The sequence below is a fragment of the Octopus sinensis genome, linkage group LG24, assembly GCF_006345805.1.
Source record: "Octopus sinensis linkage group LG24, ASM634580v1, whole genome shotgun sequence".
Taxonomy (NCBI): Eukaryota; Metazoa; Mollusca; class Cephalopoda; order Octopoda; family Octopodidae; genus Octopus; species Octopus sinensis.
The window spans coordinates 12,746,365-12,760,155 of record NC_043020.1 but is presented as its reverse complement, the minus strand read 5'-3'; the positions used below and the strand labels follow the sequence as shown (position 1 = coordinate 12,760,155).

Here is a 13,791-nt window from a genome sequence, read left to right as displayed (position 1 = left end):
TTGGTTGGCCTGAGGCTATAGCAGAAGACACTTGCCCAAGATGCCACGCAGTGGGACTGAACCCGGAACCATGTAGTTTGTTAGCAAGCTACTTACCACACAGCCACTCCTGCGCCTATGTATGTGTAAATAGATATATATAAATACACACATATATATATAAAAATACACACACATGAAAGAAAAGACATTTGACACATTTAGGAGCTACACACAGTATTATTTAAAACAGTCTGATTCTGCCCCACGCAACTTAAAGTTTTGTGAGCTTCTAGTTCCAATAATCAAAGGCCGAAAGAGATGGCTTTCTCCTAGAAGCCCACGGAACTTTTAGACACATGGAACCAAATCAAACTATTATAAATAATAATCATTTCTTCTATAGGTACGAGGCTTGAAATTGGCCCCAGCACTCTAGCAGTATTTATTTCATCGACCCCAAAAGGATGAACAGCCAAGTCGACCTCGGTGGAATTTGAACTCAGAACATAAAGACAGACGAAATGCCGCCAACTATTCTGTCAGCTCACCATCTTCATAATAATAATAATAATAATATCCCCTGCATCCCGCTTCAGCTGAGTGATCCTAATCTTGCAGGCTCATGGGTGCTGGTCCCACATAAAAAGCACCCGCGCTGATGCTGCATGAAAGTACCCAATACACTAAGTGGTGACCATTAGACTCATCCAATTCTTTCCGAATCCTCTGTACTGTCCTCAGATTAACACCCAAACACTCTGAAATGTTCGCACTGGAGCTTCCGGTGTGAATGCCAAGCAGTACAGCATGTTTCCAAATTTCTGCTAGAATTGCGTCATGGTGCTGTTTCTCTCACAGATGATGCTCACCTGACCCTACTATATGGTGTAGTCAACAAAGCCAAAAGCAAACACTGCCCATGCACAAAATTGAAGATATAAAATGGTGACAATTTACCCATTGCAGCGTATATCTATATATGATCAGCTTCTTTCAGTTTCCGTCTACCAAATCCACTCACAAGGCTTTGGTTGGCCTGAGGGTATAGTAGAAGGCACTTACTCAAGGTGCCATATAATGGGACTGAACCCAGAATTATGTAGTCGGGAAGCAAACTTCTCACAGCCACTGTGTCGGTGGCACATAAAAAGCACCAACCGATCGTGGCCGTTGCCAGCCTCCCCTGGCACCTGTGCCGGTGGCATGTTAAAAGCACCCACTACACTTACGGAGTGGTTGGCGTTAGGAAGGGCATCCAGCTGTGGAAACACTGCCAGATCAGACTGGAGTCTGGTGCAGCCTCCTGGCTTCCCAGACCCTGGTCGAACCGTCCAACCCATGCTAGCATGGAAAACGGATGTTAAACGATGATCATGATGATAATAATAATGATATACACACACACCTACACGTATGTTTGCTAGAATCATTAAAATAGGTAATAGTCACATATTGATGGTAGTGGTGATGTGCTGGGACAATGATTCAAAGAACATCGGCCACTGCTCTTTTAATGTGTGGCCTAGTGCCAATGCAGGCGATCTATAATTTAAGGGGGAGATAAATCTTTCTTCGAATGTTCTGTGAAAGTCGAGCAGTGTGACATATAGTAAGATTGCTGGTTGTTCATATAAATCGATGGCAGATCAATAGCGAGAGATGAGAGATTGAAATAGCTATTGATATTACGACGAATGTTAACAGAATTCTCTTTGATCACTTTTGTTGTTTTATTGCAAAGCATCAAAGACTAACAGACAGTTTGGTAGAAATGGGGGGGAAAAAATACAAAATTTTCTTTTTTTTTTTTCAAATTTAAACTAAAGACCTTTTGCAATTTAGACATAGTGTCAACCAATATAACAGTTGGCAAGAGAACAGCTCTATATAACAATAATCAATAAAATATATACACAGACATATACACACACGAATGCAAGAGGAGGCAATGTGAAGAGGTAGAAACAAGTTTCTGAGAAGACAGACATGATGGTATGATGGTGGTGATTATGATGGTAGTGGTGATGATGATGATGATGACATTCCACTAAATACAACAGTAAACAACTAGTGCAGTACCTGTCAAAAACGACAGGGTTTACTAGTCATCTTTCAGCAATTAGCTTTTACTTGTTTCAGTTATTTGATTGTGGCCATGCAGGGGCACCACCTTGAAGGGGATTTAATTGAACGAACTGACCCCAGGATTGATTCTTCTTTCAAGCCTAGTACTTATTCTATCGGCCTCTTTTGCAGAACCGTTAATTTATAGGGATATAAACACTAATACCTATTCCTTTATTACCCACAAGGGGCTAAACACAGAGGGGACAAACAAGGACAGACATAGGTATTAAGTCGATTACATCGACCCCAGTGCGTAACTGGCACTTAATTTATCGACCCCGAAAGGATGAAAGGCAAAGTCAACCTCGGCGGAATTTGAACTCACAGCGTAATGGCAGACGAAATATAAACACTAATAAGTATTAGTATAAACACTAATACCAGTTGTCAAACAGTGGGGGAAAGCAAACACAGAAACACACACAGATTTAAGGGGGTGAGATGGCAGAAATGTTAGCACGTTGGGCGAAATGCTTAGTGGTATTTCATCTGCCGGTACGTTCTGAGTTCAAATTCTGCCAAGGTCGACTTTGCCTTTCATCCTTTCAGGGTCGATAAATTAAGTACCAGTTACACACTGGGATTGATATAATATACTTAATCCCTTTGTCTGTCCTTGTTTGTCCCCTCTGTGTTTAGCCCCTTGTGGGTAGTAAAGAAATAGGTATTTCATCTGCTGGTACGTTCTGAGTTCAAATTCTGCCAAGGTCGACTTTGCCTTTCATCCTTTCAGGGTCGATAAATTAAGTACCAGTTACACACTGGGATTGATATAATAGACTTAATCCCTTTGTCTGTCCTTGTTTGTCCCCTCTGTGATTAGCCCCTTGTGGGCAATAAGGAAATAATACACACAGATACATAAATATATTATATAACGCCTTATGAGTGGATTTGGTAGATGGAAACTGAAAGAAGCCCATCGTATACATGTGTGCGCGTGTATGTATCTGTGTCTCTTCCCCAACCATTGCTTGACAATTGGTGTTGGTGTGTTTACACCCCCTTAACTTAGCAATTCACCAAAAGTGACCAATAGAATAAGTATTAGGCTTTACAAAAAAAAAAGTCCTGGTGTTGATTTGTTCAACTAAGATTCCTCGAGGTGGTGCCCCAGCATGGCCACAGCCTGATCGAAACATTTTCTTATTCCATTTTCCTGCCTCTCCCATTTTCTCACTCATACACTGTATTCTTCTTCTCCTCTCTCTTTTACTCTTACTTGTTGCAGTCATTTGACTGCGGCCATGCTGGAGCACCGCCTTTTGTCGAGCAAATCAACCCCAGGACTTATTCATTGTAAGCCTAGTACTTATTCTATCGGGCTCCTTTTACCGAACCGCTAAGTGACGGGGACGTAAACACACCAGCATCGGTTGTCAAGCGATGTTGGGGGGGGGGGCAAACACAGACACGCAAACATATACACACACACACATATATATATATATATACGTCCACATACACACACACACACACACACACACACACACACACCCTTATACATACTAATACATACACCAACCCTATACATACACACATCCAGACCCCCTCCTACGCACTATTAGCTGGTCCTTCAACCATATTATCAACCCTATTATCTCCCCTTATTTCGCTCTCGCGTCCCATGTTTGATCTTTGACCTCTGGCCGAAATCAGATCGCCATGTTGATTCGTTAGCTACTGCACGCATTTTTTTTCTCTCCTTCTTTCTGTGTTTTTTTTCTCTCTGTGTATCTTTCTGTTGAAGAGCGTAGGCTCGAAACGTTAAAGACTTGTTTTATTTATATTTCCTGAGCGCCATACTAATACAATTGTTCGTTTGTTTTCCACCTGCCTTCGTCTTTTGTCTATTTTCATAAAGCTTCCCGTTATATATATATATACATATATATGACGGGCTTCTTTCAGTTTCTGTCTACCAAATCGTATATATGTCGTATATATGTATATATATATATGTGTGTGTTTGTGTGTCTGTGTTTGTCCCCCTAGCAATGCTTGACAACCGATGCTGGTGTGTTTATGTCCCCGTTACTTAGCGGTTCGGCAAAAGAGACCAATAGAATAAGTACTGGGCTTACAAAGAATAAGTCCCAGGGTCAATTTGCTCGACTAAAGGCGGTGCTCCAGCATGGCCGCAGTCAAATGACTGAAACAAGTAAAAGAGTAAAGAGATATACATTTATACAGAGACAACATATTTATGTACATCATCACCATTGTTTTAATGTCTAATTTTCCATGCCAGCATGGGTCAGCCAGAATTCATTAACCCTTTTGTTACTGTATTTATTTAGAGATGCTCTGTGTTTCTTTCAATTACTTTAAATATAACAAAGAATTTAGTAAAATAACTTAGTTATCATTCAGCTTGTGTTAGGAACATAAATTGTGACTAAGGTTTGGTGGAAGATTTTAATTCAAAACTTATAAAAACAAGACATTGTACTGCAGAGCCAGAGTTGGCTTCAGCAGGTTGGTAACAAAAGGGCTAAAGTAAATTTTCCACTGCTGGATGCCCTTCTTGTTGCCAACCTTCATCTGCCTCACAATAGATTTGAAACAAATCTACTACACTTATGGAGTGGTTGGCATTAGGAAAGGGCATCCAGCCGTAGAAACATTGCCAGATCAGACTGGGCCTGGTGCAGCCTTCTGGCTTCCCAGACCCCAGTTGAACCGTCCAACCCATGCCAGCATGGAAAGCGGACGCTAAACGATGATGATGATGATGATGACATTGCTTGTATGACAGTGATGCTCGCTTACAATCTTCAAATGATGTCAAGACAAGGGGACACACAAGGGTATGCGCACACAAAAGGACACACATCCTTTCAATTCATGTCTATGAAATCCACTCACAAGACTTTGGTCAGCCCAGGTTTATATTAGAAGACATTTGCCCAAAGGTGCTTAGCAGTGGAACTGAACTCAAACCACATGTTTGGGAAGTAACTCTAGCCTGCACCTAATCAAACACAATCAAGGCGCAGGAGTGGCTGTGTGGTAAGTAGCTTGCTAACCAACCACATGGTTCCGGGTTCAGTCCCACTGCATGGCATCTTGGGCAAGTGTCTTCTGCTATAGCCCCGGGCCAACCAATGCCTTGTGAGTGGATTTGGTAGACGGAAACTGAAAGAAGCCTGTCGTATATGTATGTATATATGTATGTGTGTGTATGTGTTTGTGTGTCTGTGTTTGTCCCCCCTAGCATTGCTTGATAACCGATGCTGGTGTGTTTACATCCCCGTCACTTAGCGGTTCGGCAAAAGAGACCGATAGAATAAGTACTGGGCTTACAAAGAATAAGTCCCAGGGTCGATTTGCTCGACTAAAGGCGGTGCTCCAGCATGGCCACAGTCAAATGACTGAAACAAGTAAAAGAGTAAGATCAACAGGAACATACACTTAAACCCCAAATACACACAATCTCTTTCTCACACACACAAAACAAAATGAACTAAAGAGGGGGCCTGCATGTTGCAGATCAACGTGCTAGAAATAGCACCTAAATATCTCTCTCAAAGCACACACTGTCTTAGGATGAAAAAAAAAATAGGACACACTGAATAATGTAGTCCTAGATACACTATTCCTGAAAAATAGACAGGACTGTGATAGATGGACCACTTTAATTGGAGATCAGATCGGTGTGTGGTGACCCGTTGGGAGCAGGGTCAAACAACAATAAGAAAAAACAACCAAAAAGCTCACCTGTAAAGCTCGTCCCATTTTCTTCGCAGGTTTTGCAGGTGAGAGTAGGTTGGCCAAGGAAGAGACTCTCAGCATAGAGCGATGCTTCTTGTTCTGAAATTCAATTTATATTAAAAACAAATTAAACAAATCAAGAAAAATAAAAGCTCAAGCTTAAAATAGAATTAATTAGGAGAGTAATAATTAATCAGAAAAATAAAAAAAAAAAAAACCAAGCTCACGATATCTCTCATTAGATCACCTGACTGAAAACAGGTACCAACAGTCAATATAGGTGACCATCCTCATCACCGTTTTAAATACGCTTTACTCTCTTTTACTCTTACTTGTTTATAATTAGAATGACATTGTAGGGTAGGTGTGAGAAGCTAGATGTGGCCAGTTCGAATATAGAATATGTAGAATATTTCGACTGCATATACGGCTGGTTTAAATACTAAAGGGTTATGGTAGAAGAAATTGGGGGAAAATTTGGTTGCTATTTCTAGCAGGTCGAGTGACTACATAGAGGCTCCCTCATTAGGCCTCTATGAATAGATGGAGTTTTCCACCGCAAACGAGTTTTAACTAATTCTTGATGCTTTACTAACACAAATAGTTTTCGTTGTTGTAAACAGTAGAGGCAATGTGCGATGTAACAAGATGCAGACATGGCCATGTGGCGAGAAGCTTGCTTCCCAACCACATGGTTCTGGGTTCAGTCCCACTGCATGACACTTTGGACGTGTGTCTTCTACTATAGCCTCAGGCTGACCAAACCCATCATATATGTCTGTGTGTGTGTGTGTGTGTGTGTGTGAGTGTTTGTGTTCATCCCCCACCATCACTTGACAACCGGTGTTTGTGTGTTTATGTCCTCGTAACTTAGCTGTTTGGCAAAAGAGCTGATAGAATAAGTACCTGGCTTAACAAAAAAAAAAAGTCCTGGGGTCAATTAGTTTGACTGAAATTCCTCAAGGTGGTGCCCCAGCATGACCACAGTCTAATGACAAGTAAACAAAAGAAAAGGTGTGTGTATTTGTCCCCCACCACCACTTAACTAGTGTTGGTGTGTTTACATCCCTGTAACTTAGCAATTTGGCAAGAGACTGATAGAATAAGTACCAGGCTTAACAAAAGAATAAGCCCTGTGGTTGATTCTTTCAACTAAGAATTCAAGATGGTGCCCCAGCATGGCCACAGTCTGATGACAGAGACAAGTAAAAAAAAGGTTGGCTTGCAAGGCTGGCTTTGTAGGGCTTCAACCAACTTGGAAAAAGTAGTAGGTGCAGGAGTGGCTGTGTGGTAAGTAGCTTGCTTACCAACCACATGGTTCCGGGTTCAGTCCCACTATGTGGCACCTTGGGCAAGTGTCTTCTACTATAGCCTCGGGCCGACCAAAGACTTGAGAGTGGATTTGGTAGACGGAAACTGAAAGAAGCCCGTCGTATATATGTGTATATATATATATGTGCGTGTGTGTTTGTGTGTCTGTGATTGTCCCCCTAGTATTGCTTGACAACCGATGCTGGTGTGTTTATGTTCCCGTCACTTAGCAGTTTGGCAAAAGAGACTGATAGAATAAGTACTGGGCTTACAAAGAATAAGTCCCGGGGTCGAGTTGCTCGATTAAAGGTGGTGCTCCAGCATGGCTGCAGTCAAATGACTGAAACAAGTAAAAGAGTAAAAGAGAGAATAGGAACACAGTCAATATTTTCAAATAATAATCAATCAGTGAGGTAAACTTTGAACTATTGAAATTCAGGCTTCCGATCTGATTGCTAACTGCGTTTGATAGCTACACGTGGTGCATTTGAACAGCGTCTCCTCTAACATAACTCAAAATCTTCCATTGACAGATACCAAAGTTAGCACCAGAGAGATGGATAACTTGAACTAAAGAACCGGGTAAGTTTTTTTTTAAAGATAATACTTAATCTATCCTGCAACGGAAAATGGTTTATTGTTGCAAGTGGCAGGAACACCATGTAATTAAAACAAGTATTTTATTGGTCTGATCTGGAACCGAGTTTCAAAACTTCCTGTAGATGAAACGCATGCCTGGCTCTCCATCAATTATTGATTCCAATTGATCTGATCAACCAAACATCCTGCTCCTGAAATTAATGTGCAAGTGGCTGAGCACTCCACAGACACGTGTACCCTTAACCCTTTCGCATTCAGATTACTCTGTCAAACATAATGCTTAATTATTCAAATTGGTTTGAATTAATCATGCATTACATCACAGCTTTGAGATTTCAATGATGTGATTCTATATTTTGAAATTGGCATCGTATAGTAAGTGTGAGAGGCCAAATAAGACCAGTTTACTCTTTTACTCTTTTCCATGTTTCAGTCATTTGACTGTGGCCATGCTGGAGTACCGCCTTTAGTCGGGCAAATCGACCCCAGGATTTATTCTTTGTAAGCCTAGTACTTATTCTATCGGTCTCTTTTGCCAAACTGTTCTGAGTTCAAATTCCGCCAAGGTGAACTTTGCCTTTCCTCCTTTCAGGGTCGATTAAATAAGTACCAGTTATGCACTGGGGTCAATATAATCGACTTAATCCATTTGTCTATCCTTGTTTGTCCACTCTCTGTGTAGCCCCTTGTGGGCAGTAAAGAAACAAGAAATATATAAAAGAGAAGAAATGGAACTTTCAAATTTCAGAAAGCACAGGTGTATCATGGTTGAACTATTATTCCTCACTTAGATAACGAGGTGCATTCTCAGGTACCTAAAACGATAAACACTGAATCGATTCAACAATCTGATGTAAATATGTTTTCGAGAACAGGTTGTGGTTTATGAATTGATTCCAGTTTTGAGATTGAACAAAGAACAAGGACTTATGTGTCGAAAAACCAATTACCATATCACTGACTCACCTGTATTTGTAATAACTTTATTGCAGGTAAAAAAAAACATATTTATGCATGGCTGGATGTGGTAGTGGTGTGTGGAGTAGAAGGAACCTCAGAATACAATAACCAAAGAGTTTAAGTAGTTATGGAGGTGGGATACAATAAAAGTACAAACTAACATGATGGAAAAAAGGAAAAAAAAAAAAAAAACACCTGAAATCAAAAACCACTGAAACCAACCACCAGATTCTCTCTCCATCCCAAAATCCTGAAACCACACTTGTTCCCATGTTACCAAAACACCCCCTGCCCATATGCTGCTAATCAACCAAAACCACTTCTAATTATGTATTGGCGTTTAGATTAAAATATTACTCCAAATATTCTACTAGGATTAATTATACAGTAATAGGAAGGGTTATTATACATAAGGTTTTGGGCGAGTAGAACCATTAGCCTGCCAGACAAAATTCTTTGCAACATTTCTTCCAACTTTACATCCTGAGTTCACATTCTGCCGAGATTGACTTTGCCTTTCATCCATCCATTCAGGGATGATAAAATACCTATTTCTTTATTACCCACAAGGGACTTAACATTGAGGGGACAAACAAGGACAGACATAGGTATGGAGTCGATTACATCAGCCCCAGTGCGTAACTGGTACTTAATTTATCAACCCCGAAAGGATGAAAGGTAAAGTCGACCTTGGCAGAATTTGAACTCACAACGTAACAACAGACGAAATACTGCTAAGCATTTCGCCCGGCGTGCTAACGTTTCTGCCAGCTTGCCGCCAAATAATAAAATGATAAAATACCAGCTGGATACTAGGGTCAGTGTAATCAACTTACTGCTCCCCTCAAATTTCAGGGCTTGTGACTATATCAGAAAGGATTTGCCGAGGTCAACTTTGCCTTTCATCCTTTCGGGGTCGATAAATTAAGTACCAATTACACACTGGGGTCGATGTAATCAACTTAATCTGTTTGTCCCCCAAAATTTCGGGCCTTGTGTCTAGAGTAGAAAAGATTATTATTATTAAGGTGGTGAACCGGTATCATCGTTAGCACACCGAGCAAAATGGTTAGTGGCATTTCATCTCTCCTTATGTTCTGAGTTCAAATTCCACTGAGGTCAACTTTGCCTTTCATCCTTTCGGGGTCGATAAATTAAGTACCAGTTATGCACTGGGGATTGATGTAATCGACTTAATCCTTTTGTCTGTCTTTGTTTGTCCCCTCTATGTTTAGCCCCTTGTGGGCAAATAAAGAAATAAGAAGTGTTAAGTCTTGTTTTCTTGGTAGAGAGGACTGACCTGTGAGGGTGCCACATAAAAAGCACTCGTGGTGGTGTTACATAAAAGTACCTGTGCAGTTTCATGTAAAAGCCCCTGTGAGGCACCATATAAAAGCACCTGTGCAGTGCCAGATGAAAGCACTTGTGAAGTGCCATGTAAAACCATCCAGCCCACTCTGTAAAGCGGTTGGTGTTAGGAAGGGCACACAGCCATAGTAACCAAGCCAAATCAGACTGGAGCCTGGTATAGCTCTCTGGCTCGCCAGCTCTAGTCAAACCTTCCCACCCATGCCAGCATGGGCAACAGACATTAAATTATGAGAATGACCCATGGGGCATGTAGTTAAATGCCTACATCCACTTGGCCACCTCAACATGACAATGGAGTTAATGGACAAAAACAAAGAAGAACAGGTGTGAGGAGGGGGGTAAGGAAAAGAAGAGTGAAAATGACAAGTGCTTCGTTATCGATAAATACGATTGATTAGTGAGAGCTGATTAACAGGAACAGATATAGAATCCAAGGGGCTTTGAATTAGTGAGACAATACAATACTGGCAACCACCAAAGGAAAATGAAGTGGAGTGAAAAAACAGAGGGCAAGACATGGGAAGGAGAGTAGCAAGGATGGGGATCGGGTAGCATTTTTATAATTAATTAGTTCCACTGTTTTCGCTTTGTTCTTCCTTAACTTATCAACGTCAGCTTAGTGTTCCAAGTCATCCATTGAATATTTATTACGGCTTAATGCTTATCGGAGCAATACTTGAAACGGCTGGACACAGATAAAGGAGAGCATCATTAAAAATAGAAAGCAAGAGATAAAATGCCACACACACAGACACACACATACATACATAATGTACAAAGAAGGGAATTGCTCTTATGTAAATGATCAAGAGGTGTTTGGTACATTTAATGAGTGATGAAAAGCTGATAGATTCTCTAAGTAGAAAGGTCACAAAAATTTACTTAGTTAGAGCGAAATATAGATTTATTAATTATTTATGCTGTTAATGTATACACACACACACACACACACACACACAAGCATTCACATACATCCCTTTTACATACACACACATATACTGTTAATGTTATATCTCTAACCTTCTACCAGTTAATTTCACGAGCAGGCTGTTCCATTGATTCGGATCAACCGGAACTCTCATCGTCGTAACCGGAGTGCTTCCACATGACCAGCCTAAACACAAACAGCTTGATTATATGAGCCTGACACTGCCAGTTTAAATGCTAAAGAGTTAAACCTACAACACAACTAACACTTAAACAGAAAGTATCCTTTTTGACAAAGTAAATACAATCATTATCAGGCAACCCTAAACCAGTGGTTCTCAACCGGAGTCCATAGAAGATTTTTGGGGATCCACGCAACCAAATAGTAAATTTGGGATCCACAATAGTATTTTAAGGGCCCCTGAAAAAATTTGGCTTTAGATGTTATAGCAAGACACCTGTTTCTGCCTCTCTGTCTCACTCTAACCTTTCATTCTCTGACAAGTTCCCCCTTCTCAAATGCCCCTGGCCCCTCTCACAATTCCATGTCTTGTGAGTTACTTGGTGACCCTGCCAGTGCTGGTGTCACGTAAAAAGCATCCAATCTGCACTGTAAAGTGGTTGGCATTTGGAAGGGCATCCAGCTGTGAAAATCATGCCAAAACTAACCTCGCTTGTGCTAGTACCACATAAAAAGCAGTGAGTCCACTCTGCAGTGGTCGCCGTTAGGAAGGGCATCTGGCCATAAAAACCCTGCCAAAACAGACACAGTAGCCTAGGGTAGTTTTTCTACCTGGCCAGCTCCTGTCAACCATAATGGCCTGCTGCTTTTACTTTCATTGCAACATCAGGAGTTCAAATTCTGAAAAGGTCCAAATTTGCACTGTGCCTCCTTTGGGCTGATAAAAACAAACTGATACAATTTCTTTCTAATTTTTGGCACAAGGCCAGCAATTTTAAGGCAAGTGGGGAAACTGATTATATTAACCTTTTAACATTCAAACCAGCCATAACTGGCCAGATGGACATGAAACGATGATGATGTATGTATTGCAAGAAACAAATTGGTTTCTTTCTCAAACTTTTTATGTAGTTCAACCTACACAAGTTAATGTGTGGAAAACAAAATAGGGATTTTCAAAGAAGCTTCTAGGAAACTAGATTTTAAACATCAAATGGCTATGGGGGTCCACCAGAATAAAATACTATTTCAAAGGGATCCATAGATGAAAAGGATTGCTGAAAATCCCAGCCCTAATCTAAATGACATATGGCAAAATGTCTTATTTTCAACAATTCTAGTTTGTTACATATATTTCTTTACTACCCACAAGGGGCTAAACAGGAGGTGCAGATGAGGGGACAAACAAGGACAGACAAAGGGGTTAAGTCGATTACATAGACCCCAGTGCGTAACTGGTACTTAATTTATCGACCCCGAAAGGATGAAAGGCAAAGTCGACCTCGGCGGAATTTGAACTCGGAACGTAACGACAGACGAAATACGTCTATGCATTTCGCCCGGCGTGCTAACAATTCTGCCAGCTGGTTTGTTACATATGTTTATGATAATGACGTTGAGTAGAAAGGCCTGGAAAGCATGAGTTTATGAAACGACAGTCTTAACTATACAATCGGGTCTGTACCTACATTAAACTAAATTTCAAATAATTTAAACAATGTAATCCTCATCACTTAAAGTCCGTTTTCCATGCTGGTATGGGTTAATATAATCTAATGCGAGAGTTGTGCAATGTGGGTCCTATATGCCTAGCTTTCCAATTGTCTATTTTGAGACATATTTATGATCAGGAAAAGAAATTTTTAAATGTTATCAAAAAATGTTGACCAATCCCAGATGAACCAACTTCACAGCAGGAGGTGCAGATGAGGGCAGCTGCATCAAACTCTCTCATGCACCAAATGTCAATTGCTAAACAAGCATTTGTGAAGTAAAATTATGTAGCAACACCGAATGGTGGTGCCCCAGCATGGCCACAACTCGTGAGCTGAAACTAGATGAAATGAAAAATGAAATGAAATGAAATCCTCAAACTCCTCATTTTGGAATACACAAGCCAACTATGTACTCTTCTTGGAGTACACAACTAGCTAATTGTGTACTCCACTTTGGAGGACACAACTAGCTGACTGCATACTCCATTTTGGAGTACATAACTGGTTGATTGTGTACTCCCTGCTTTGGAGTACATGATCATCTGAATGTATACTCCCTGCTTTAGAGTACACAACTAGCTACTAGCTAACTGTGCACTCCCCTTTTTGAAGTACAGCACTAGCAGAAATATCCCCCCCCTCTCTCTCTCTCTTTCGGAGAGGCACTGAGCAGCTATACGCACACATACACACATGGCAGTAACTTCCACCTACTGAATTCAATCACAAAGCTCCGGTCGGCTCCAGGCTATAGTGGAAGACACCTACCCAAAGTGCCACGCAGTGGGACTGAACCCGAAACCATGTAGCTAGGAAGCAAGCTCCCTAATCACACAGCCATGCCCGTTTCAAAATATTTTTCTGAATGAAATACATTACCCTTTCGTTACTGTATTTATTTTGAGATGCTCTGTATTTCTTTCAATTAATTTTAAATATAACGAAGAATTTAGTAAAATAACTTGATCATCATTAATCTAGTGTTAGGATCATAAATTGAGACCAAGGTCTGGTGGAAGATTTTAATTCAAAACTTATGAAAATGAGAATTTGCACTACAGAGCCAGAGCTAGTTTCAGCCGGGTTGGTATCAAAAAGGGTTAACCCTTTAGTGTTCGCATT

The 13,791-nt window shown here is 40.7% G+C and overlaps 1 protein-coding gene across 2 annotated transcripts in view; it reads right to left on the bottom strand.

Annotated features, from left to right (window-relative positions):
- Positions 1 to 13,791, bottom strand: part of LOC115223940 (rho guanine nucleotide exchange factor 3-like) — a 99,303-nt gene that overhangs the window by 48,800 nt on the left and 36,712 nt on the right. For both annotated transcript variants that reach the window (XM_029794685.2, XM_029794686.2), the window contains one exon: positions 5,830 to 5,922. In XM_029794685.2, the coding sequence (XP_029650545.1) occupies positions 5,830 to 5,922 (93 nt within the window). The remainder of the gene's footprint in view (positions 1 to 5,829; positions 5,923 to 13,791) is intronic.